This window comes from Gymnoscopelus braueri, assembly GCF_963280865.1.
Source record: "Gymnoscopelus braueri genome assembly, chromosome: 16".
In the NCBI taxonomy this organism is placed as follows: Eukaryota; Metazoa; Chordata; class Actinopteri; order Myctophiformes; family Myctophidae; genus Gymnoscopelus; species Gymnoscopelus braueri.
The window spans coordinates 49,458,994-49,485,073 of record NC_137616.1 but is presented as its reverse complement, the minus strand read 5'-3'; the positions used below and the strand labels follow the sequence as shown (position 1 = coordinate 49,485,073).

Here is a 26,080-nt window from a genome sequence, read left to right as displayed (position 1 = left end):
GTGTGTTTGGTTACATGGCTGTCATGTTGGATACGGCATAAATTCAAGCAGCGCAGCAGGTGCTCTGAGTCTTTGATCAGACAGAGATCTGTTATTGAGCTCATCGGTCATTATTCAGGAATAACACATTGCTGAATTCAGCAATTGACCAATCAGAATCAAGCATTCAACCAAGCCGTGTAATAATACACCACATTGCTGTGGTTGTATTTTGTCTCCCTGCTCTTCTATTGAGACATTTAGATCGTGTCATAGGTCATGTCTCACCTAATCTCTCAAGAACAGATTCTGCACTGCGTTGGAATCTGTCGGGGAGGTTCGTCATAACGTGTGCGCATTCAGATCAGGAAGCAGGCCGCGCTTTACCCAATCAAATGTAGTGGGCGGGATTCACTTGTCCGTCGATCTTTCCCCCTCGAAACAAACCCAAACTAATTTAACAATAGCGTCCGCGGAGCAGACAAAACCACGACAAGATATTCACATTTTAACTTACTCTTTCATCATAGAAACAAGTGGGCTTATAACCAAAACGACCCATGTTCTCTGGGAGAAGTGGTGTTAGTGTTCCGTGTAGAAATATTGTTAGTGGGAATGAAAACATAGTGGCACCGACCGGAAGTGAAAGCTGAAGGCAGACCTAAACCCCGGTTTCCTTGCACACTGGTGTCACGTTTTCTTCCGCCCAGAGCCAACAGACATAGAACAAACAGCAGAGGTCGCTGTTTTTCATTTTCAGTTGGATTTGGGTTCCCAGATTGTGTCTCACCAAGACAAAGGAATTTTTACCTGATGGTCAACTTTGGTGGTCAACTGATGATGCAACTTTGACTTGGAATATAATTTTTTTAAACTACACAAATCTTGGGGGTCCCTGGCCAAATACATATACGTACATGTGGGGGTCCTTGACATGAAAATAAAAAGAGAAGCACTGATTCAGGGTATATTTAAACATAGAAGAATAAATGCTCTCTTACAGTCAGTGCTGTGCTTCTGTATGTTTTCTGACTGCTCCATTCCTGTTCCCAGATCATAACACCTGCTTTACGAGACCCCCTGTTCCTTCAGTCATTACGAGACCCTCTGTTCCTTCATTCATTACGAGACCCTCTGTTCCTTCATTCATTACGAGACCCTCTGTTCCTTCATTCACGTGAAAGAATGAAGGAAAGAAGAACAGCCCTCTCCTGTCAAACAGGTATCTGGCCAAGTTTTGTTTTGTTTTGTTTCGTTTTGAACCACATGAATGATAGTGTCCCTATTATGGGGCGGGGGGGAAAAAAGATCCATTTACAAGCGTTGGGACCTTGACTTTTTATTTTCAATTTCAGTTGAATTTTAACTAGTTTTGTATAGTTTTTGATGAGGCTTAATCTTAGTATAAGCTTTAATTTTATGTGGTAAGCCTATTTGTCAGGGGGTAGAATCGGATGACAGATTTCATATCCACCCAAAATACTAGTTAAATTGACAAAGATGAAAACAAAGGTTTTTTTCCCCTATGCTTTAGCTTCTGAAACACAAAATGCAGTTTTAGTTAGTTACCTTTATTTTCTTACCTTCTCTAGTATGATCGATCCCCCAGTCGTTGCTAATCACGGGGGGTTTCACTGTGTCATTGTGACCCCCCCGTACCCCCACGTTCGCATGTTATATGCCGTTGAAAATAGCATGTCTCGCCAATAATACACAGGAGGCGAGATACAGGCGATTTCCCAAATACGTTAACCAGGAAGTGAATGGAGAAGTAAATCTTGGGATCACGTGATCTCCTGGTTCCGTGTGCATCTGGGGATGAAATGGTCCCCCATGTGTTAGCGAAGAGCGCCATCTAGTGGCAACACCAACAAAAAAAAAAATCGTCAAAATCGTCCGTGGCACTGAATAAGTTAATGGCTTAACTCATTCAGCGCCATTGACGTGTGCACGTCCAGACTGTGTTTTCAGTGTTTACCACTAGATGGCGCTATTCCGCTACCTATGAGCCACCATTTCAGGCTCAGACACAAAGAGAGCTAGGAGATCAAATGATCACATGATCTACTGCTCCATCCGCTTCCTGGTTAGCATCTGCGGGGAATCGGCCGTAACTTGAGTTGCTTTTTTTCCCTGCATTTTTGACCAGACATGCTGTTTTCAACGGCCCTTAGCAAGTGAACGAGGGGTCGCGGTAGGGCATTCACAGAATAGTCGAATATTCGAATATTCGAATATCAAACCGACTATTCGACTATCAAACCACTATTCGATTATTCGAAAAAAAAAAAAAAGTGGCTTTTCTAGAGCAGACACGCAGCTGTGAGCTCTGGTGTGACGTCAACTCGCATTCCTTGAGTCGAGTCATCAATGCCATTGAAAAAAAAAAAAAAAAAAAACTTTTTTTAATTTTTTTAATTTTTTAATTTTTTATAATCAAACCGAATAGTCGACTATTCGAATACTTTTGGGTCGAATAATTCGAATACCATAAATCACTATTCGTTAATGCCCTAGGTCGCGGTGGCATTTTTCGTTTTTGCGGAAGCACAGTGAAAGCCTCCGTGTTTAGCAGCTTTAGGGGGATCGATCATACTGGATATAAATATTCTGTTACCACTTGAAAAGGTAAGAAAAATTAAACATTGCTGGCACTATGGACAATTAATTAATTTACGTATTTACTTGGCACTGAATGAGTTGTTAACAATAACCGTGCTCTGAATCAGGTCGCAGCCCTGACCTCTAACCCTATGCTTTAGCTTCTGAAACACAAAATGCAGTTTTAGTTAGTTACCTTTATTTTGACCCCCCCCCGTACCCCCACGTTCGCATGTTATATGCCGTTGAAAATAGCATGTCTCGCCAATAATACACAGGAGGCGAGATACAGGCGATTTCCCAAATACGTTAACCAGGAAGTGAATGGAGAAGTAAATCTTGGGATCACGTGATCTCCTGGTTCCGTGTGCATCTGGGGATGAAATGGTCCCCCATGTGTTAGCGAAGAGCGCCATCTAGTGGCAACACCAAAACAAAAAAAAAATCGTCAAAATCGTCCGTGGCACTGGATAAGTTAATGGCTTAACTCATTCAGCGCCATTGACGTGTGCACGTCCAGACTGTGTTTTCAGTGTTTACCACTAGATGGCGCTATTCCGCTACCTATGAGCCACCATTTCAGGCTCAGACACAGAGAGAGCTAGGAGATCAAATGATCACATGATCTACTGCTCCATCCGCTTCCTGGTTAGCGTCTGCCGTCGGCCGTAACTTGAGTTGCTTTTTTTCCCTGCATTTTTGACCAGACATGCTGTTTTCAACGGCCCTTAGCAAGTGAACGAGGGGTCGCGGTGGCATTTTTCTTTTTTGCGGAAGCACAGTGAAAGCCTCCGTGTTTAGCAGCTTTAGGGGGATCGATCATACTGGATATAAATATTCTGTTACCACTTGAAAAGGTAAGAAAAATTAAACATCGCTGGCACTATGGACAGTTAATTGATTTACGTATTTACTTGGCACTGAATGAGTGTTAATAATAACCGTGCTCTGAATCAGGTCGCAGGTGCACGAGGCGTGAGGTGGAGACGGTTCAGGGCGACGCCCGTCACAGAGGCTCTCTCAGAGTGTCTGCCTCGCCACGGGTCCCGTGCCACACGGCGGCAGCAGCCACGCCTGACGGGAGATGCCATCGGGCCGGCTGCTGGTCCGCCAGGAGATAACGCCACGGCTGCAAACCCACTGCGTGACACAGGCTGGTCTCAACAAAAAAAAAAAGAAGAAGAAATAAAAAAATATTGTTTGAAATGAACAAATCTGACTCGTAGTGCCTACCGATGATGTCACTGGTAGGCAGGTTTCTGAACTGTCCACTGTCCTGTCCTGCTCTGAGACACACACTGAGTAGAGGGCAATGGTGAGCTTATGAGCTTGTAGATCTGCCATCTTATAATGAGCATTAGTGAGGACAAGTTGTGAGGTGAAGTGACATCATAAAGGTTCTATGATTGACTATGACTAGTCCTGAGCCCAGCGAGGATAATAATATCTATATTATTGTCACCTTCCTAAACTAAGGGCCTAAGTCATTTTTTTGAGGAAAATTATATTTTTGCCCAAGTCAGCTCCTCATGACACCGGCCACCTCTGGTAAAATGTCCTACTGTATCTCCTAATTGAAAAGGATCATGCTGCTGACCTTTTGGTATAATGGTCTAACTCCCTAGTGTGACTTAGACCAATATCTTTGGCTTAAGTCACATGGTTTGGTGACTTGGCCTAATGGCCTAAGTCTGGAGTAAACCAGTAAATCATTTGGCCTAAGTCAGGTTTAATCCTATTTAACTTTAAATCTCTTGGGTTACATAACTGACAGACAGTGTTATTTTTATGTTAATAGTCATAATTTGTTTTGGGTGAAATGATTAAGATCAATTTAATTTTTTTCTGAAAAACTTTTAAAAAATGACTTAGGCCATTAGGTTTAATAAGGTCACTTTAGGATCTTTTGTGTCCTTTGTCATATAATATTTTGACTTTTCAATATGTGCCTGGAATTAGCCAAAGAGGTTGTGTGCTTAATTTGTGTCCTTGTTCATTCATGTTTAAACATTATGAATAAACTGTGAATAAAGACATGTGTTATGCAACAAAATAATCTAGGCTGTCAGGCTCACGTATACTGTATCTCGAGGCAAGTTTTTATGATATTATTTGTTCCCATTAATGCAAGTGTGGAGTCGGCTTCTATTAAAATATATGCATAATGTATTTCTAAATGATATACTGGAGAGGACTACTTCATGTTTTTTTGTTTGTTTTTGTTTTAAATTGGAGGGGACATGTTCACTCCCTCCCACCGAGATATTATTACAAAACATACATTAACCACTTCAGCCCTGTATACATTTTGGCCATCTGAACGATAAATTGTGCACAAACACATGTATCGTGCAATAAATGTATTTAGGCTCATGCACCGTATTTCACTTTTTTTCCCTTCTGTCTATGCACTTGTGGAGTCAGCTTATATCAAAATATATGCATCATTTATTTCTAAACGATTTACTGAAGGGGACAAAATGTTTTTCTTCTTTTCTAAGTTGGAGGGGACAATCCCCCACCTTCTCCACCAAGATCAGCATCCATGTTGACATGAGAGATGATCAGAGGAGCAGAGTTTGTACCTCCATTATTAACACAGGGACAAAAGTATGGATATAGTTTGTCAGTGAAGGTGCAGCCAGTGAAAGAGTAGAGATGAACTCTGGCCTCCACATCATAAAAGGAGACCAGACCCTCCTCATAATCCACAAACACTCCCACTTTCTGGACCTCTTCTCTTACAGGGAGGAGGACATCAGGGCCAGCACAAGCCTTGTACTCATTTCTATTCCTCAACCTTATAATCCAGTAACCATTGTTGGGGGTCACTGTGATTGATCCCTTCCTGTTGATGGACTCTCTGGCCACTCCTAGATCCCACCCAGTCTTCCCTTTAACCTGAACCTCATAGTAAAACCTTCCCGAGGAGAAGCTTTGTTTTCCTAAGACACAGATACATTCAGAGAATCTCTCTGTGTTGTCTGGGAGATTCTTCCATATGTTTCCATGACTCACTTGTTTTCCATCCTCAGACAGGATGAGTTCGGGATGTGCTGTATCAGGGTCCAGAGTCACATCCACTGCATATTGCTGGATCATCCACAGCTCAGCATCATACAGCTTCTTCATCTCTTGACTGAGAGTCTTCTCCAGCTGAACCACAGCTGTCCTCACAGTCCCCACATATGAAGACTGATGGACATTGACATTTGTCCAGTCCTTGGTGGGTGGAGGGGTGTTGGTGGAGGTGAAGTTCTGGAGGAGGTGGAGGTGGTCTTCAGTGTGTGAGAGCTGCTTCAGATCAGAGCTTCTCTTCTCTAACTGAGTGATTTCCACTTGCAGATATTTGACGAAGCCTTCAGCCTGTTTCTCTGTTGTTTTCTGCTTCTCTTCAATCACATCAATGAGCTCAGCCTGGCTCTTCTCAATACAGCTGATCAGAGCAGTGAAGACCTGCACACTGCCTGCTATCACTGTGTCTGCATCTTTCCTGCTGATCTCTACTGAGTGTTTGACCTCCTGAACCTTCAGTTGTCTCTCCTGGATCATCTGCTGAACTTCAGCCTCAGTCTTTGCTTCATATTCTACTTTCCACTCATGATTCCTGAACTGTTGAGCCATCTCAGAATTAAGACTATTGACAGTATCGCTGGAAAGATTGTAAAAACAAGTTGATTAAAGGGAACGTCAGCAGTGGTTCTGGGGTGTCTTCAACCAGTGATGTCTGTCTTTACAATCCAGGAACGTTATGATGTGATTACAGCAGAATATTAAGTTGAAAGGGTTTCTATGTGTGATCTTATAGTCCGTCGCATTAGTCTTTGACTAATTCTCTTCACAGCTTTAATCAGCTTTTAAGTCAAGCTGACTAAAATCTGACCTCATTAAATATGACGTCAGTCTTGCCCAAATATGGAGTTCCACACGGCTCCAGAATTACCTGCATACTTTTGATGCGTTTGAACTTGAATCCTGAAATGTAACCGTTTTGGACGTTTCCGACAGCGACAATATTCATTAGTACATTTACTTGAGTACTGTACTCAAGTAAATGTTGTGAGTATTTGTGCTTACAGTTAGCCTTTAACTCTACGACATTTCAAAGACAAATATTGCACTTTTTCTACTCTATTCATAGTAAGGGAAAAAGTTCCCTTATGAATTATGAATCAACCCATTTTGAATATAGTGCTATTCTCACTGTTGATATCTTAGCATTTTGTTTTGGAAAATGTCTACATTTTAATACAATGCAATAGAATGGTATTAAAAATAAATGTATTTTGTTAATTTGTAGTTTTGAATACTCTACGCTCTGGTCCCAACCAATAGCATTAATTTCCCGGTCTATTTTTCGGACCGGATATAGAAAGATGGTGTATAGGCAGAAACCTCTTAATATATCATAATTTATATTTTCTTTTGTAAATTAACAACCTACTTGATCATACTGTACTCGTCACACGAAAGCATCAAAAGTAGCAGATCCACAAACTTGAAACGCAGCGCGTTTTGAGCTTGTAGATCTGCTACTTTTTCTATTTTTGAATTTGAATCTTTAAAAGTAACAGTTTTGAACACATGAGGTTTCCCCCCGACAGAGACGATATACACAATATACAGTATATGACGTATTAGCAGATGTATTTGATATATTTGGCTGCGGACGCCCCCCCATCTCAAAAATATTTTCTGCCAGGGATTTTTCCTATTTTTCAAATAGCAGATCTACAAGCTCGTAGGTGCCACGCTATATCCTGAAGGGATTTATTTATCAATAATGACCGGCGACCCGTCAATTATCCCGCTTATTACACGGCTACTTATGAAATAAATTAATACATTTACCCAAAAGTAACAACAAAATGAAATATCTCCTTGCTTACGTTACCGTAATGCAGGTATTCCATAAGTGTTGCGCTGGCCGTCCGCCCAGCGCAACACGGTCGCCTTGGAAAACAAAGAAGAGTTGATCAAATAGAATCAATATTCTATTTGATCAACTGCATCGTCTATTTATCGCTTTGAATGTTTTCAAAAACATTGTCAAGCTATGTAGTATATTTGCAGTTTCCCCACTTGAAAGGGATGGTACAGTCCATAGGAGGTTTTATCTGGGTTTCACTCATACAATGACCACAACTTTGGTTTTCCTTTTAGTTCTTCTTTACTTTAGTTTTTGGTTGTTGCAGTACAGCTTGTAAGGTATAGGTGAAAAACCTTAAATGAAAAATTAAATAAATAATTACTGTAAATACAATGCAAATGAAATAATAAATGCAAATTATCCATGCTTTACAGTATATATTTTTAACACTTGTGAATAGTGTGTCTTTTTATGAATTGGGTTTTTTAAACAGCTTTTAACATAATATGCAGTCTCATATGAAATGCAAATATAATAGACTGAATGTTAGCAACATTCCAATCAATCTATATATCTCAATAAACAAATCACATTTGTTTTTAAATCAACAATCATTTTGCTTTAACTTGAGGACATCAAACAAACAACATTGAACTTGAACACACGTTCTAGCGTGCGCCACTAACGGCAAGTTTTATGACTCTTAAACAAACAAACAGTTCGTCTCTCACCGGCTGACTCTCCAGCTTTTCATGGCTGCACCAGTGCTGCTTTGATATGTTCTGCGCGACGTTGCTGCTGCTGGACGCACGCTTCTTTGTCTGTAATAATGGAGGATTGTGGAGGATTTTCCTCCTTCTCCCTTCTTTCCCTCTGTGGTTTGATTTACAGGCTTCTTTCAGGTGTGGTGCTTTATTCACCTGTTTCCTAGGCTGTGTGTTTTCCACTTCCTGTCGATTGGATCCAATGAAATCCAAGAAACTGGTCAGATGACCAATGATATCCAATGAAATCGACAGGAAGTGGAAAACACACAGCCTAGGAAACAGGTGAATAGTGTAGCGAAGCTGATTAGTGATTGGGGAATGATTTCAGACAGCTGCCACTCTGTCAATCAGCCCGACTTTTTAACCCTTTTGGTTCCAGTGAAGATTTCCCAAGTTGACTTCACAAACATTCAACGTTTAGCTATAAATGACATAGTGTATTTATTTACAGGGCTGTCATGTTGGATACAGCATAACATCAAGCAGCGCAGCAGGTGTTCTGAGTCTTTGATCAGACAGAGATCTGTTATTGAGCTCATCGGTCATTATTCAGAAATAACACATTGCTGAATTCAGCGCTTGACCAATCAGAATCAAGCATTCAACCAAGCCGTGTAATAATACAACATAACTTATTCATTGGGGTGGTTGTATTTTGCCTCCCTGCTCTTCTATTGAGACATTTAGATGGTGTCCTTCATTCATTACGAGACCCCCTGTTCCTTCATTCATTACGAGACCCCCTGTTCCTTCATTCATTACGAGACCCCCTGTTCCTTCATTCATTACGAGACCCTCTGTTCCTTCATTCATTACGAGACCCTCTGTTCCTTCATTCATTACGAGACCCTCTGTTCCTTCATTCATTACGAGACCCTCTGTTCCTTCATTCATTACGAGACCCTCTGTTCCTTCATTCATTACGAGACCCCCTGTTCCTTCATTCATTACGAGACCCCCTGTTCCTTCATTCATTACGAGACCCCCTGTTCCTTCATTCATTACGAGACCCCCTGTTCCTTCATTCATTACGAGACCCTCTGTTCCTTCATTCACGTGAAAGAATGAAGGAAAGAAGAACAGCCCTCTCCTGTCAAACAGGTATCTAGACACAGTTTTGTTTTGTTTTTAACCACATGAATCATAGCGTCCTGAGGCGGGAACAATAGGTCCATTTACAAGCTCACACGCGCGTTGGGAGCTTGACTTGTTTAGTTTAGTTTTTGATGAGGCTTAGTTTTAGTATAATTTTTATTAGGTTTTGTTATTAGGATTCTTGCCCCTGATAAAGGGCGAGAATCATTCAGATCAGAATAAAAGGTATTGTGTAATAAAACGTAATAAAACTCAACAGTTGAAACTGGCACAGCTAAAAAAGATATCTATTGGAAGATAGATTTCATATCCACCGAAATACTAGTCTAAATACTAGTCTTAAATTGACAAAGATGAAAGGCTTTTCCTTTCCTTTCCTATGCTTTTAGTTTGTTTGCAGTTTCCAGCAGTGTTGGAAAAAGTACTCAAATGTTTTACTTAAGTAAAAGTATCAATACTGCAATGTAGAAGTACTCTGTTACAAGTAAAAGTCCGGAATTAAAAATGTACTTGAGCAAAAGTACAAAAGTATTAGTATCAAAATGTACTTGAAGTACCAAAAATAAAAGTACAAAAATGTTTGAAAATAGCAGATCTACAGCTTGTAGATCTGCTATTTTCAAATAGCCTAGGTATAAAATAGGGCTAAAGTGGTTAATATATGTTTCATAATATCATAATTTCCCGTCACAGAGGCTCTCTCAGAGTGTCTGCCTCGCCACGGGTCCCGTGCCACACGGCGGCAGCAGCCACGCCAGACGGGAGATGCCATCGGGTCAGCTGCTGGTCCGCCAGGAGATAACGCCACGGCTGAGAACCCACTGCGTGACACAGGCTGGGCTCAAAAAACTAGAAAAGGTGCTCCTCGGAGCACTGCCAGACCCCTAGTGGTTGAAATCTGAAGATCAGAGCACTACGTCACGCGAAGCTTGGCCAATCAAGGGGAAAAGAGGGACAGACCGACCGACCGACAAAGCCTCATGTAGGCCGACCCCCTGGGTCTGGCAAAAAAGGAAGAAATAAAAAAATATTGTTTGAAATGAACAAATCTGACTCGTAGTGCCTACCGATGATGTCACTGGTAGGCAGGTTTCTGAACTGTCCACTGTCCTGTCCTGCTCTGAGACACACACTGAGTAGAGAGCAATGGTGAGCTTATGAGCTTGTAGATCTGCCATCTTATAATGAGCATTAGTGAGGACAAGTTGTGAGGTGAAGTGACATCATAAAGGTTCTATGATTGACTATGACTAGTCCTGAGCCCAGAGAGGATAATAATATCTATATTATTGTCACCTTCCTAAACTAATGGCCTAAGTCTTTTTTTTTGAGGAAAATGATATTTTTGCCTAAGTCAGCTCCTCATGACACCGGCCACCTCTGGTAAAATGTCCTACTGTATCTCCTAATTGAAAAGGATCATGCTGTTCCCTCCCCTTTTAGTATAATGGTCTAACTCCCTAGTGTGACTTAGGCCAATATAGACCATTATCTTTGGCTTAAGTCACATGGTTTGGTGACTTGACCTAATGGCCTAAGTCTGGAGTAAACCAGTAAATCATTTAGCCTAAGTCAGGTTTAATCCTATTTAAATTTAAATCTCTTGGGTTACATAACTGACAGACAGTGTTATTTTTATGTTAATAGTCATAATTTGTTTTGGGTGAAATGATTAAGATCAATTAAAATTTTTTCTGAAAAACTTTTAAAAAATGACTTAGGCCATTAGTTTAATAAGGTCACTTTAGGATCTTTTGTGTCCTTTGTCATATAATATTTTGACTTTTCAATATGTGCCTGGAATTAGCCAAAGAGGTTGTGTGCTTAATTTGTGTCCTTGTTCATTCATGTTTAAACATTATGAGTAAACTGTGAATAAAGACATGTGTTATGCAACAAAATAATCTAGGCTGTCAGGCTCACGTATACTGTATCTCGAGGCAAGTTTTTATGATATTATTTGTTCCCATTAATGCAAGTGTGGAGTCGGCTTCTATTAAAATATATGCATAATGTATTTCTAAATGATATACTGGAGAGGACTACTTCATGTTTTTTTGTTTGTTTTTGTTTTAAATTGGAGGGGACATGTTCACTCCGTCCCACCGAGATCAGTGTCCATGTTGACATGAGAGATGATCAGAGGAGCAGAGTTTGGACTGAAGTATGGATATAGTTTGTCAGTGAAGGTGCAGCCAGTGAAAGAGTAGAGAAGTCACATCCACTGCATATTGCTGGATCCTCCTCAGATCAACATCATACAGCTTATCCATCTCTTGACTGAGTGTCTTCTCCAGCTGAGCCACAGCTGTCCTCACAGTCCCCACATATGAAGACTGATGGACATTGACTTTTGCCCAGTCCTTGGTGGGTGGAGGGGTGTTGATGGATGTGAAGTTCTGGAGGAGGTGGAGGTGGTCTTCAGTGTGTGAGAGCTGCTTCAGCTCAGAGCTTCTCTTCTCTAACTGAGCGATTTCCACTTGCAGATCTTTGATGAAGGCTTCTGCCTGTGTCTCTGTTGTTTTCTGCTTCTCTTCAATCACATCAATGAGCTCAGCCTCGCTCTTCTCAATACAGCTGATCAGAGCAGTGAAGACCTGCACACTGCCTGCTATCACTGTGTCTGCATCTTTCCTGCTGATCTCTACTGAGTGTTTGACCTCCTGAATCTTCACTTGTCTCTCCTGGATCATCTGCTGGATTTCAGCCTCTGTCTTTTCTTTATATTCTTCTTTTCGCTTGTGACTCCTGAACTGATGAACCATCTCAGAAATTAAACTGTTGACGGATATTTTTGGTCTCATATGGAACGTTTCTTGACAGAGTGGACACCGACACACATCATTAACGTCCCAGTAATGTGTGATACAGGTCTTGCAGTAGTTGTGTCCACATGGAGTGACGACTGGATCAGTGAACACATCCATACAGATAGAACACAGGAAGTGCTCTTCAGACAGCAGACTGCTGGCGGACGCCATTTCTGCACACTGAGAATAAAAGTCAATGTGTGAAACTGGAAATATTGTAAAAACTACTAACAAGTTGATTGAATGGATCGTTTTCTGTATCAGCAGTGGTGATGGGTGTCTTCAACCAGTGATGTCTGTCTTTACAATCCAGGAATGTTTATGATGTGATTACTGCAGAATATTAAGTTGTAAGGGCTTTCTCCGTGAGTCTGTCGCATTCGTCTTTGACTAATTCTCTTCACAGCTTTAATCAGCTTTTAAGTCAAGCTGACTGAAATCTGACCTCATCAACTATGACGTCAGTCTTGCCCAAATATGGAGTTCCACACGGCTCCAAACTGACCTCCATGTACATTTTGGGTAACCATGGCAACCTAAAACAAACATGGATGCCGCGAGGTGCCTTTTTATGAAATCTATACATCCACGAAATCCCGCGAACCGACCGACCGATCGACTTCAAGCTGGCCGTGCGTACGGCCCAGGAGCCAAGGGAGTGATGCACCGAGTGGGAAGTCGGTTGGATCGGCAAATTTCCCAAAATATTGATAAAATCATAAATACCCATATATGGAGTACCCTGATAGAGAGACTATGACATCATAGCCCTGTCAGTCCCTAGATGACAGTGAAGTGACAATTTAAAGGGATAGTTCACCCCCAAAATGACTTTTTCTCCTATCGATTAGTCACCCCATGGAGACTTGAATTCATGAAAAAAAAATTGTTTGTTTTTGTGGCATTCCTAAGCCAATAATTTGATGACCGGCAGTGGTTCCGGTAGGAGACAAAAAGGAGACTCTTTGTGTCTCCTACCGGAACCGCTGCCTACCGGTCCACTGGTCATCAAATTATTGTTTTAGGAATGAGACAAAAACAAAAAAATATCCAATAATTCAAGTCTCCATGTGGTGACTAATCGATAGGAGAGAATGTCATTTTGTGGCCGAACTACCCTTTAAGAGACTGTAATAATTAGTATTAAGAGAGACAAAACTTTTCTGAAGACGATCACGATTCTTAAGTGAAAACTCAGGGCTCATTGATCTGATAGTTGGACATGGACATTATTAGTGGCTACTGATGCCCCTTTCTGTTGGTCACAGGTTATGGTCAATATAAAGGGTATTCATACGCTTATTAAAGGTGTACTCCGAAACTTTTAAGACCTACCTGGGATTTGAATCCTAGTCCCCCCTGCGCTAAGCGCCTACATGTCTACTGGACAGAGGGTAAGGTTTGAGTTCATGTAGTACCTCTTGTTGACCAGTAGGTGTCCTACTTTACCACAGGATGAAGAGCAGGTAGAACTACTGTGTTGTATCGTTGCTGTCGTGCAGAAACCTCTTATCTCCATATTCAAACTTTTTTTTTTGTGGTAAATAAACGCCCTACTTGATCATAGCGTCACACAAAAGCACCATGGAACCCACCTGTTTTGCAGATAAGGCAGGTGTCCCAAAATAGCAACTTTTGCACGGGAACACCCCTTGCGCACTCCTAAATCCTCAAATAGTGGGTTTAGCCAGTATGGCCCTAAATAGGGCTCCAAGTGTAAAGTTCGGCAAAAATCCATCCACTTGAATGGTGCCTAATTCTTTCTGACACCAGCAGGGGTGAAACAGCGAGCCTACAGGCCATTCATATGAACTGCCTCTTTATATAGCCTCAATTTACAACTCAGAAGCTGGTTCCTTGATCTAAAGTAGCAGATCAACAAGCTCGAAACGCGGCACGAAGCGACGCGTTTTGAGCTTGTACAGTAGATCTGCTACTTTTGATGCGTTTGAACTGTAACCGTTTTGGACGTTTCCGACAGCGACAATATTCATTAGTACATTTACTTGAGTACTGTACTCAAGTACATCTTGTGAATATTTGTGCTTAAAGTTAGCCTTTAACACATTTCAAAGACGAATATTGCACTTTTTCTACTCTATTCATAGTAAGGGAAAAAGTTCCCTTATTCTACAATAATATGGGTTAAAAATTACTTTTTATTCACAAAAAAAAATTGTTATGGGTTGCAGCTTCAATTGAGAAAATACTGGATATAATAGTTTTTACAAATAAAAACCGCTGGTGGCGACAAACTTCAAATGGAGAAAAAACTGAGTTATATAATGTTTTTTAATATACATTATACAACTCTGACATAACCAGACAGATTTACAATAACACATTGCTGCCCGCTTTGCAGGACATTAAAAAGGAATTAAGACACTCATTGTTTATAAGACGACCTTTCAACAGCTGGTCACTCTACGCTTTGGCAATATTTGCGTTTTGTATTTGAGGTACAGCAGGGCTGGACCACACGGACACAATCAAATATCACAATCTTTTTCAAACAAATACCTCAACATTAACATTGTCACTATAATATCGTATTGTGACAATAATATATAAGTAAGTCAGTCGGGATCAGCAGAGAGTCCATCCCCATTGCAGAGACCAGCAGAGATCAGCATTACAGAGACCAGCAGAGAGTCCATCCCCATTACAGAGACCAGCAGAGATCAGCATTACAGAGACCAGCAGAGAGTCCATCCCCATTACAGAGATCAGCAGAGATCAGCATTACAGAGATCAGCAGAGAGTCCATCCCCATTACAGAGACCAGCAGAGAGTCCATCCCCATTACAGAGATCAGCAGAGATCAGCATTACAGAGATCAGCAGAGAGTCCATCCCCATTACAGAGACCAGCAGAGAGTCCATCCCCATTACAGAGATCAGCAGAGATCAGCATTACAGAGATCAGCAGAGAGTCCATCCCCATTACAGAGATCAGCAGAGAGCTAGACCAGTGGTTCTCAACCTGTTGGTCGGGACCCCCAGGGCCGGACTGGGACCAAAATTCAGCCCTGGCATTTTGGTCCGGACCGGCCCACCCCCCCCGCCCCCCCACCCCGGTTTCCCCAGCCCTGCACATGAACTCTGCAGCCGCACTGAGGCCCCTGCTGGAAAGCATCACAGCCCAAACATTAACGTAACTAATAATTGGGCCGCGCGACCCGGAAATGACCGTAATAATCTGAATTTTTTTTGGCCCACTGGCCCAGCGGCCCACTGGCCCACCGGGCATTTGCCCGGTACGCCAAATGGCCAGTCCGCCGCTGGGGACCCCCAGGCATTGGTGGTTTGGAAAGTGGTTGCACTCTATTTTAATGACGTCACGCGCACGTCGCTTATTACCTAGCACGGCGTGTTAGCCCGTCCCATGACCAACGCAACCCCGCCCCACGTGATTTGGGGGATGATGGTGGGGGGGGGGGGGGGGGGGGGGGGGGTCCACAGACGACAGTGAAGTCACAATTTAAGGACTTTTAACACCTTTTTTACTACCTAAAAAGATTAATGATTGAAAAGAAAAATAGCATTAATGCATCAAAAGTAATCAATAAACTATGCTATAAAGCATTAGCCACATTGTCAAATATTATAAGAAAATAGCTGATCTGAGGGGCCCACACACACATTTGATATTTGATTAACCTATACATTCCATTTTAGTAAATTGTCGATGGCCGCGTGGCCCAGTTCCACCATTTTCACAATATTTATCTTTGGAGCCAAGTCAAACAAAATGGGGGGGGGGGGGGTCCCCAGTTCAAATACGATTATTTTGGAGGGTCACGGCCTGAAAAGGTTGAGAACCACTGGTCTAGACCAGATCATCAGCTCCCAGTATTTACCGCACGACTTGCCGTCACCCAACCCATGCTACTCATCTGCTGAGTCGACGGTGCCCCGGGATCGAACCTATGACCTTGTGGTCCAAAGACAAGAGCTCCACCGTCTGAGCTACCCGAACACAATAACAATATATTTCTTAAAATGTCTCCCAAAAACAAAACAAAAAAAGCTAAAATAGCAGTTCTTGTGGCTCACAATGTTCTGCTATGTGACGCGTTGTTGCATTTTTTTAAAGCATAAATTAGAGCTTAACCACTTGAACCCTACAGTAGATACGCAAGCCAAACCGTAACCCGCAGGTCCCACGGGTTGAACCGCGAAGCGGGCGAACGGGTTATAGATTACGACGCAATTATCGCGCAAATACCCACGGTTAAGACAAAAACACACCAAAACACACCTTCTCTCTCTCTCTCTCTCTCTCTCTCTCTCTCTCTCTCTCTCTCTCTCTCTCTCTCTCTCTCTCTCTAGCAATTGAATGGACTTGCTTGTGTGTTTTTTGTGTGAAGATGCTACACGTTATGCTCGCCACGCGTCACTCTGTCCATGCGTTGTGAGCTTGTACCTGGTACTGTTTTCACTGAACGTCCCCCCCCCAACATATAGGGATCGCTATAGGGTTCATGTGGTTCATTGGTTAAGAACCAGGAAAAGACACACATATTACCATAATCCCAGATCACATGTTATACTCACTGCCCAGCCCTAGTATGAGAAACATTTCAATGGCTCAGGAAGGCACAGAGGAGAATCATCACCATAGTCACTAAATCAATGAGAACACATTCCACATTATTATGTTTTGTTCATGGCATCATCATCATCATCATCATCATCATCATCATCATCATCATCATCATCATCATCATCATCACACATGCACTGAGACTAACAGGCACTTCTAGGTGTTTGAGTGTTTGTGGAAACGCAACGTATGTAGTCATGTAACGATGTATATCGTACATCAATTCAAATCAATTCAAACTGGTGACAATTTAACCCTTTAAGACCGGGAACGTCATTTTTAGATTTCGTTGGGCTATTCAAAAATAGCAGATCTACAAGCTCATAGTGCGGCACCGAGTGCTATATGAGCTTGTAGATCTGCTATTTTTGAAAAATCATGAAAAGTTGGCGGACATTTGTAAATCTAATCTTTGCTTCTGGGGGTTTCTGGAACTAAATATTTTGCAAATGTTCGCTTTAAAAAATATATAATCCAAGATTTTGCCACGAATTTTCATTTTTTTTCCAAAAATAGCAGATCTACAAGGGTTAGGAGATTTGCTATTTTTGAATAGCCAAAGACATCTAAAAATTACACACAGATGCGTTCCCGGTCTTAATGGGTTAAATCGTGATTGAATTGCAATTTGAATCGCGATGCGATAATACAAAAAATAAATGGTGAAAAATCGTGTTGTGAACCTAGAATCGTACCGTGAGTTGAGTGAATCGTTACATAGCAACGTATGACTATTGCATTTTCAACCACGTGTGTTACTATGCTTTGAAATACGGCAAATAGCCAATTTACAAGACATGTAGCCCTGCCATTTTCTGTACTTTGAAAAAATGTGTATTCTTCTATTCTATGTATTATTTTGTTCCCCCTTTTTTTAGCCTATATAATGACATGCCTATGACTTCGGTGCTCTATTTATTCTGCTGGTTGAGCTGCAGGTCCAGTGCAGGGACGGATTAACCCCCGCAAGAGCGTCTGGGCCGCCAATTATTTAGGGCCCCCCGGTAAATTACTATTATTATTATTATTTTATTTATTTTTTAATTTATTTTTGCAAAAACGTTTTTTTTGTTGGGGGGGGGGGGGGCAGTGAAAGTTACAGGTATGGTGTGTATGATATGAAATCCTTAATCATATTCCATCATATAAGGAAGGGCCCCAGGAACCCTTGTCAGGGCCTCAAACCCAGTGAGAATCACAGCTGTAAATACAGAGGAGGGGCCCACACACACATTTGATATTTGATTAACCTTCCATTTTAGTAAATTGTCGATGGCCGCGTGGCCCAGTTCCCCTGAGAGCCAAGGGCCCCGGCGGCCTAATAATAATAATAATAATAATACACTTTATTTGTATAGCACCTTTCATGACATGAAATGCAGCTCAAAGTGCTTTACAGAGCAAGAATACAATTACAGTTGCAACCAATTTAACAATAAAGCAAAACATAAAAATAAAATGAAATAAAATAAAAGCAAAAGCATAAAACAACATTAAAATAGGCAATACAGTGAGGAATTAAAAATCAACCAAAGAATCAGCTAAAAGCAAGAGTGAAGAAATAGGTCTTGAGCTGTGCTTTAAAGCTATCGACAGAGGCTGCCTGTCTTAGGTGTAATGGGAGTTTATTCCACACTGTCGGTCCGTAAAAGCAGAATGCTGCTTCACCGTATTTTTTATATGTCATTGTAGGCTCCTCCAGCAGGTCAGCACTTGAAGACCTGAGGGGCCGGTTTGGAACATATCTCTCTAGGCAGTCATAGAGGTAGGAGGGTGCCAGACCATTTAGAGCTTTATAAACTATTAAAATAATTTTAAAATCAATCCTAAAAACAACCGGGAGCCAGTGTAGTGAAGCTAGAACTGGAGTGATATGTTCTCTCATCCTAGTTTTAGTTAAAATTCTGGCTGCCGCATTTTGAACAAGTTGTAATCAGTCAGTTGTTTTCTTTGGCAGGCCAGAGTGCGTTGCAGTTATCAAGCCGAGAGGAAACAAAAGCGTGGATCAACGTTTTTGCATCGTCTAACGACAGATAGTCTCTAATTCGCGCAATATTTCTAAGATGAAAGAAAGCAATCTTGGTGACATGATTAATGTGTGTATTAAAATTCAATTCAGAATCGATAATAACCCCCAGGTTCTTTACTGTGGTGTTACTTTCTACAACCAGGTTACCAAGTCTACTTATTATTGATTCTCTCTGCTCACTGGAGCCAATTATGAGAACTTCTGTTTTATCCTCATTTAGCTTAAGTTCTCATTCATCCAGCATTTTATACTGGACAGACAGGTCAACAATGGGTCTAGAGCACAGGGGTCGTTTGGAGCTACCGAAAGATACAGCTGGGTATCATCAGCATAGAAATGGAAGTTCACTCCGTGATCGGCGATGAGTTCTCCCAGCGGTAGTATATACAGGGAGAACAGTAAGGGACCCAGAATTTAACCCTGTGGAATACCAGAACAGATGTCGTGTTTGTCTGAGTCAAAGTTAGCCAATGGTTAATACAGCCCTACTTTGACCCACACCTCTCCTTTAGAGACTTCATCTAGTCTGCTGGTAGAGCTGCAGGTCCAGTCTGACCCACACCTCTCCTTTAGAGACTTCATCTAGTCTGCTGGTAGAGCTGCAGGTCCAGTCTGACCCACACCTCTCCTTTAGAGACTTCATCTAGTCTGCTCGTAGAGCTGCAGGTCCAGTCTGACCCACACCTCTCCTTTAGAGACTTCATCTAGTCTGCTCGTAGAGCTGCAGGTCCAGTCTGACCCACACCTCTCCCGTAGAGACCTCGTGCAGCAGCAGTCGGCGGTTGGTCGACGCCCCTTTGCTCTCCATCTCCTTCTTGATGGTCGCCACGGGAACCTCCGTACGACCCAGGAAATCTGAGGAGGTCAAAACGCCACACCGTGAAGAAACCTCAGCGCTAACTTATACCTCTTAAATGTTTGTTATCCGGACAGCCCTATGTGTGCGCAGTGGTGTAAAGTAACTACATTAACTACATAAAGCAGGCGTGCCGATTTGTGTGCGCGGCCGTGGGGGCTCAACTCGAACCGCAATAGCCCCCCCCCCCCAGTCGCGACCGAAAAAAAGTATGTTTCTCTGTCTGGGCTATTGTTCTAGGTGTCAACAGCGCGTTAACACCTATTTGCGCCCCGCTATAGTAATGGTAATGGTACTGTAAGTTTGAGCCTGACATCTGAGATTCATGGAGGGGGGGCTGACCAATTCAGCGTGGGGGCTTTGGACCCGAAGCCCCCCCCCCTATCGATGCCTATGACATAAAGTAAAGTACATTTACTCAAGTACTGTACTTTAATTACGTAATTTTCAGGTATTTTTTACTTTACTGGAGTATTTCCAATTTACCTCTATAGCCCTATTTCATACATGCGATGCGACGCATTGGGAGCTTGTAGATCTGCTATTTTCAAACACTTTAGTACTCTTACTTTTGGCAGTGTCTCATCCACTGCCAGAGAAAATAAATCAATAAAGCCTGCCATCGATTTCTCGATTTTCGTACCTCCCGTTCACTTGTTATAGGCCGTTGAAAATAGCATGTCTCGTCAAAAATACATGGTAAAACACAGGAGCCGAGATACAGAATATTTCCCAAATACTTTAACCAGGAAGTGAATGGAGCAGTACTTCTTTGGATCACATTATCTCCTGGTTCTGTGTGAGAAATGTAAGACGCCATTGGCAGTGCATGAGTTAAGTATATTTTGATGCCAATACTTTTGTACTTTTACTCAAGAAACATTTTGAACACAGGCCTTTTACTTAATTAACATTGAGTATTTTCTTATATTGTGGTATTGCTACTTTTACTTAAGTAAAGTATGTGAGTACCCCTTCCACCACTGGCGCGTGTGCGTGTGTGTGTGCGCGCGAGCGTTCGTGTGTGCGTGTGTGTGCGTGAGTCACACTCATCTACGAACCGTCGGGTGAGAACTGGTCCTTCTGGAATATGGTGATGCACAGGACGTCCTGGTAGAGGTCCTTGATGAAGAACTGGCAGTTGAAGTTCCACTTGGGGTTCAGGGTGTCGCTGACGGCCCGGGACGTGTAGCACTGAGGGCCCATGGTCAGCTCACAGTACGGGTTGCTCTTACCTGCAGGGAGCCAGTTCACACACACCATCACAATCACCACAATCACAACTTTACTGTCACATCCAGGGACGGATTAACCCCCGGACTGGCCCCTGGGCCGCCTAATTCTTTAGGGGCCCCCCTAAAAAAACATATTGGAAAGAAATATTATTTGGAAAAAAAATATTATTCTTTTTATTTATTCTTTTGCCGCACGGCCCAGTTCCGCCGAAGGGCCCCTGAGAGCCAAGGGCCCCGGCGGCCCGATGGCTAATACAGCCCTGGTCACATCACAGGTTTACAGGTGTTAAATATTTCACTGTCAAGGACGACTTTTACAACCTTTTTCCCAAAGGCCCAGACTGTCAAAGTAGTTTTCCACCAGATGGCGCTGTTCTCTAACACACAAGTGAACACGAATGCTTAGCGCATTTGGGGAAACGGCTGTATCTTTTTTCCTCCCTGCGTTTTTTACGAGACGAGCTATATTCAACGGCCTGTAATAAGCGACCGGGGGGTCACAATGTTTTTTTTTTTTTTTTCCTCGCGGAAGCACAGGGAAACCCTCCGTGTTTAGCAACCATCAGGGGATCTATCATACTGGAGATTAATATTCTGTGACTACTTGAAAAGGTAAGGAAAACCAAAAATCACTGGCAGTGGGCGATTCATTTATGTAATTAATCAGGCAGTGAAAGAGTTAACTCATTCAGTGCCAATGACATGTAACACACCAAAACAGTGTTTTCAGTGATTACCCTATACTTATGAGTGATACTATGACTTCTGGAGAACATAGACCCGGAAATAATGTGATCACAACAAACCCAGCCCCGTCCAAACTTATGTTAAAGGATTTTGATTTTTTTTACTAAAACTAAAACATTAGCATTTTCATTAGTTAAGCAACTAATTAAAACCAACTTGAAAGTAGAAAACATGACGTCTTTATGAAAAGGTTTAGCCTGGAAACCAGACGAAACTGCCATTGCAAAAAAAATAATTGCTCCTCGGCAGATTAGGTCTGGCACCGCTCAGTTGTGATTGGATTTCACTCCCTCCGAAGTAGTGAAGGACCAATCAGGGCCCAGTATGCAAATATGGGGCGGGTTTATCACCAGAGGCACCGAGTGCCGCGTTATGAGCTTGTATATCTGTTATTTTTGAAAAATCGTGACATTTTGTAACTCAAATATTTGCTTCGGGCGGGGGCTCACCGTTGGGCTTGCAAGCTTTGAGCTCCTGGGCCTCAATAATGGTGACCAGCAGGCGACCGATCCCACTGGACTTCAGAGAACGAGCTGTAGAAAGACCATCCACATGTGTGAAGTTACACACACACACACACACACACACACACACACACACACACACACACACACACACACACACACACACACACACACACACACACACACACACACACACACACACACACACACACACACAGTGAGTGCATAGTGTACCTTGATAAGCCTTCTCTCTCTTTTTCTTCTCCGTCTCGATGAAAAGTTCTGAAGCAGCTTTGATCTTCTGGACCCACAAAGTTCTGTCACATTCAGAGGAGAAAAACGTTAACCATTCGATGGTCAAGTGTATATGAATGTGTGCGTGTGTGTACGTGTGTGTGTGTGTGTGTGTGTGTGTGTGTTATGTGCGTGTGCGTGTGTGCGTGTGCGTGCGTGTGTGCGTGTGCGTGTGCGTGTGCGTGTGCGTGCGTGTGCGTGTGTGTGTGTGTGTGCGTACCTCTCATTGAGTGTGTCAGTCTTCAGAGTGTAAACTCGGTCTATGTGTGAGATGTGGAACAGAGGCTCATCAGTGGACGGGTCAGCAGGCATCTTCACCAGAACCTCGTTCAGGAACAAAGGCTGCAGCATAAGACAGTAAAAAGGATGGACAAAGTTATGCCCATGAATGAAGCCTATTTTTCAGCAATTTATTTCAAATCCGCCATCTTTCCATATCCGGGGGTGGGGAATGAATGCTATTGGTTGTGTAGCTTGTCAATCAAATCATCACAAGGTAGCCACGCCCCTGCTACAGCATACACTACTTTATCATCAATTTTAAAATAAATGGGACAATAGTTTACCAAAACGCATGTCATGGTGATTGAAAGAAGACTTTAAACTAGTGACTGGAAGCATATAGTATTTATGACAATGTTTATTAACTCTTTGACTGCGGACAACGCGATAACGCGTCAAGTGCTACTTTGTCCAGTTGGCCGTCGACGCGTTCGATGCGCTTGACGCGCGTTCATTGTTTAATCTCTGATTGCGCTATGCTGCTTAATATTCAATGTTATTCTCGAGTTCCACTTACTTCACGGACATCTGCATCCGGTTTCATGTCCTGGATTCCGTTTCCGGTTTTTGATTTTTTTCCCCAGTCATTTTCGTCCAAAATAGGTAAATAAACGATTTTTCACACGGTATAACGGACAAACGGACAGGTTCTCTTCTATAATCTATGCTCTGGGTGACGATCAGTCATCGCCGTCGTGTATCACATCGTAATTTTTGCCGATCAAAACAATCTGGGACGACGTCACATCCGTTTTCATGTTTTTCCCTGTCTAATCTATCAAGAAGGGTGAGAGAGACCCAACGACCTGATCACGCTGTCATGTGCTGCTCTCTAGTGGCGGATTTGTGCTGGGTCTTTAAATTATGTGTCCTTAAATTATTTTCATGAGAAAAATTCAAAATATAAAAATAAAAAAACACGAAAATTGCTGGCACTGGGGGAGTACTTTATGAAAATACTCTGGCAGTCAAGGAGTTAAGTTAAGAAAATCAAGTCTAAAGTTCGGCAAAAACCCATCCACTTCAATGGAGAGAAATTCTTTCTGACACCAGCAGGGGTGAAACAGTGAGCCTACAGGCCATTCATATGAACTGTCACTTCCTATATAGACTCAATTTACAACTCAGAAGCTGAACTCTTGGTCACACAGCATCCAACCATGACCAGGTCATTCACGCAGCATCCAACCATGACCAGGTCATTCACGCAGCATCCAACCATGACCAGGTCATTCACGCAGCATCCAACCATGACCAGGTCATTCACGCAGCATCCAACCATGACCAGGTCATTCACTCACCATCCAACCATGACCAGGTCATTCACTCACCATCCAACCATGACCAGGTCCTTCAAACACATCATCCATCCAACCATGACCAGGTCATTCACACACACAGCATCCAACCATGACCAGGTCATTCAAACACAGCATCCAACCATGACCTGGTCATTCAAACACAGCATCCAACCATGACCTGGACATTCAAACACAGCATCCAACCATGACCTGGACATTCAAACACAGCATCCAACCATGACCAGGTCATTCATACATCATCCAACCATGACCAGGTCCTTCAAACACATCATCCATCCAACCATGACCAGGTCATTCACACACACACACACACACACACACACACACACACACACACACACACACACACACACACACACACACACACACACACACACACACACAGCATCCAACCATGACCAGGTCATTCAAACACAGCATCCAACCATGACCTGGTCATTCAAACACAGCATCCAACCATGACCTGGACATTCAAACACAGCATCCAACCATGACCTGGACATTCAAACACAGCATCCAACCATGACCAGGTCATTCACACACAGCATCCAACCATGCACAGTCTTAATGGGTTCAAATGAAGTGTGCAATGTGCATGTCTGTGTTGCTGGGTGTACTGCTTGTGTTTAAAACAAAGTGTTTTTCACTGTTTAAAGGAGAATACCGGACAAATTAAGTGTTGTCTTTGATGTCTCGTTACTCACCTACCGACGTGAAAAGTGGCGTTCTTTTTTTCCATAGATTCCCCTGTCGTCATTTTTTAAACCCCCTCCGTTGTCATAATGGGAGCGCGTGGGTTAGGGAGATTCGTCTATTATAACCGATGCAAAGTTGTTTTTTTCTCTACTGCTAGTCATTGTGGAGTCTCATGATAGTCAAACATGCGCTGAAACTTCCTGCGAGGCCACCGTTAATGGCGAACGACTTAACACTGGTTGCTTGTTTCCAGAACCTGGCAACACGAGTTGCCAGGTTCTGGAAAGAAACAAGCATCCAGTGTAAAAAAGAACGCCACTTTTCACGTCGGTAGGTGAGTAACGAGACATCAAAGACAACACTTAATTTGTCCGGTATTCTCCTTTAACAACCTTGCAGCTTTCTTTCTCTCTCTGCTGCTTCTATCGGAGATAGAGCCTAATTTATACTTGGCAGCACGACGGTGTCCCGCGCCTAAAATAGCAGACATACAAGCTCACAACGCGTCGAGGTTGTAGATATGCTATGTTTTTAAAACATTATGGCTAAAAATGTCATAATCCTGGATTACATTCATATAATATAATAATACAGGCCAGGGTCATCAACGTTTTTCCGGTCAAGGACCCCTTAGTTGAGAGAGAGATCAAACAGGGACCCACACTACATAGGCTATATTGTATAAAACATGTGTTGCAGATATTTTTGGATTTATGTTAGTAACATTAATCCATGAATGACATTTAATCTCTTAACCCATTAAGACCTGAAGCCGATTCTACAAATGTCTCCTATGAATCCCAACGGTATTCTGAAAAACGTATGTTTCTATATCAGTGGTGCTCAAACTTTTTCATGTCAAGGACCCCCAAAATCATATGTATTTTGGCCGCAGACCCCCATCTAATTTTTTTTTGTTCCAGGGACCCCCCAGAAGCAAGGATTTGAGTTTAAAATGTTCGCTTTAAAAGAATATAAATTGCACACATTTTCTTGATTTTTCAAAAATAGCAGATCTACAAGCTCGTAGCGCGGCACTCGGTGCCGCGCTACGAGCTTGTAGATCTGCTATTTTTGAATAGCCAAAGTGTAAAATAATGATTTCTTAGCTCAAATCTAAAAGTGACACAGATGCGTCCCAGGTCTTAATCTCTTAAACCCACAATAAAAAGCTGTTAGTATGTATTATTAACTGATAGTATATTTGATTGCAATTATGTGCCTGAGACAATGTCTAGTTGTCTAGGTGAAGTGGATCAGTGTCCAGCTAATTCCATGGAATGTTAATTTGACTTAGACCCTGGTAAAGGTCAATTTAAAGGGTCAAGAGTGACCACAATGAAATGCTCTGTGTTTTGTTCTTAATGAGTGTTTGTTCTGTTTAATGGATAACAGATGTGTAGGAAGGAGGAGCTTGTGGAAGTGACT

The 26,080-nt window shown here is 42.3% G+C and overlaps 2 protein-coding genes across 2 annotated transcripts in view; both read right to left on the bottom strand.

Moving 5' to 3' along the window:
* Positions 1-5,076: 5,076 nt before the first annotated feature.
* On the bottom strand, positions 5,077-12,293 carry LOC308103060 (putative E3 ubiquitin-protein ligase TRIML1; the record flags this gene model as incomplete). Its single annotated transcript, XM_080452908.1, has 4 exons — positions 5,077-6,232; positions 7,475-7,533; positions 8,182-8,271; positions 12,192-12,293. 4 exons carry the CDS (start codon positions 12,291-12,293, stop codon positions 5,077-5,079), a joined length of 1,407 nt encoding a protein of 468 aa, XP_080309034.1.
* Positions 12,294-17,816: 5,523 nt separating this feature from the next.
* The window catches only part of LOC308103059 (intersectin-2-like), a gene marked incomplete at its 5' end in the record, with an annotated part of 74,964 nt that continues 66,700 nt past the window's right edge, over positions 17,817-26,080 (bottom strand). The window contains 5 exons of the mRNA XM_080452907.1: positions 17,817-19,611; positions 20,674-20,847; positions 22,044-22,127; positions 22,293-22,375; positions 22,573-22,694. Coding sequence (XP_080309033.1) covers positions 19,457-19,611; positions 20,674-20,847; positions 22,044-22,127; positions 22,293-22,375; positions 22,573-22,694 — 618 coding nt within the window. The 3' untranslated portion in view covers positions 17,817-19,456. The remainder of the gene's footprint in view (positions 19,612-20,673; positions 20,848-22,043; positions 22,128-22,292; positions 22,376-22,572; positions 22,695-26,080) is intronic.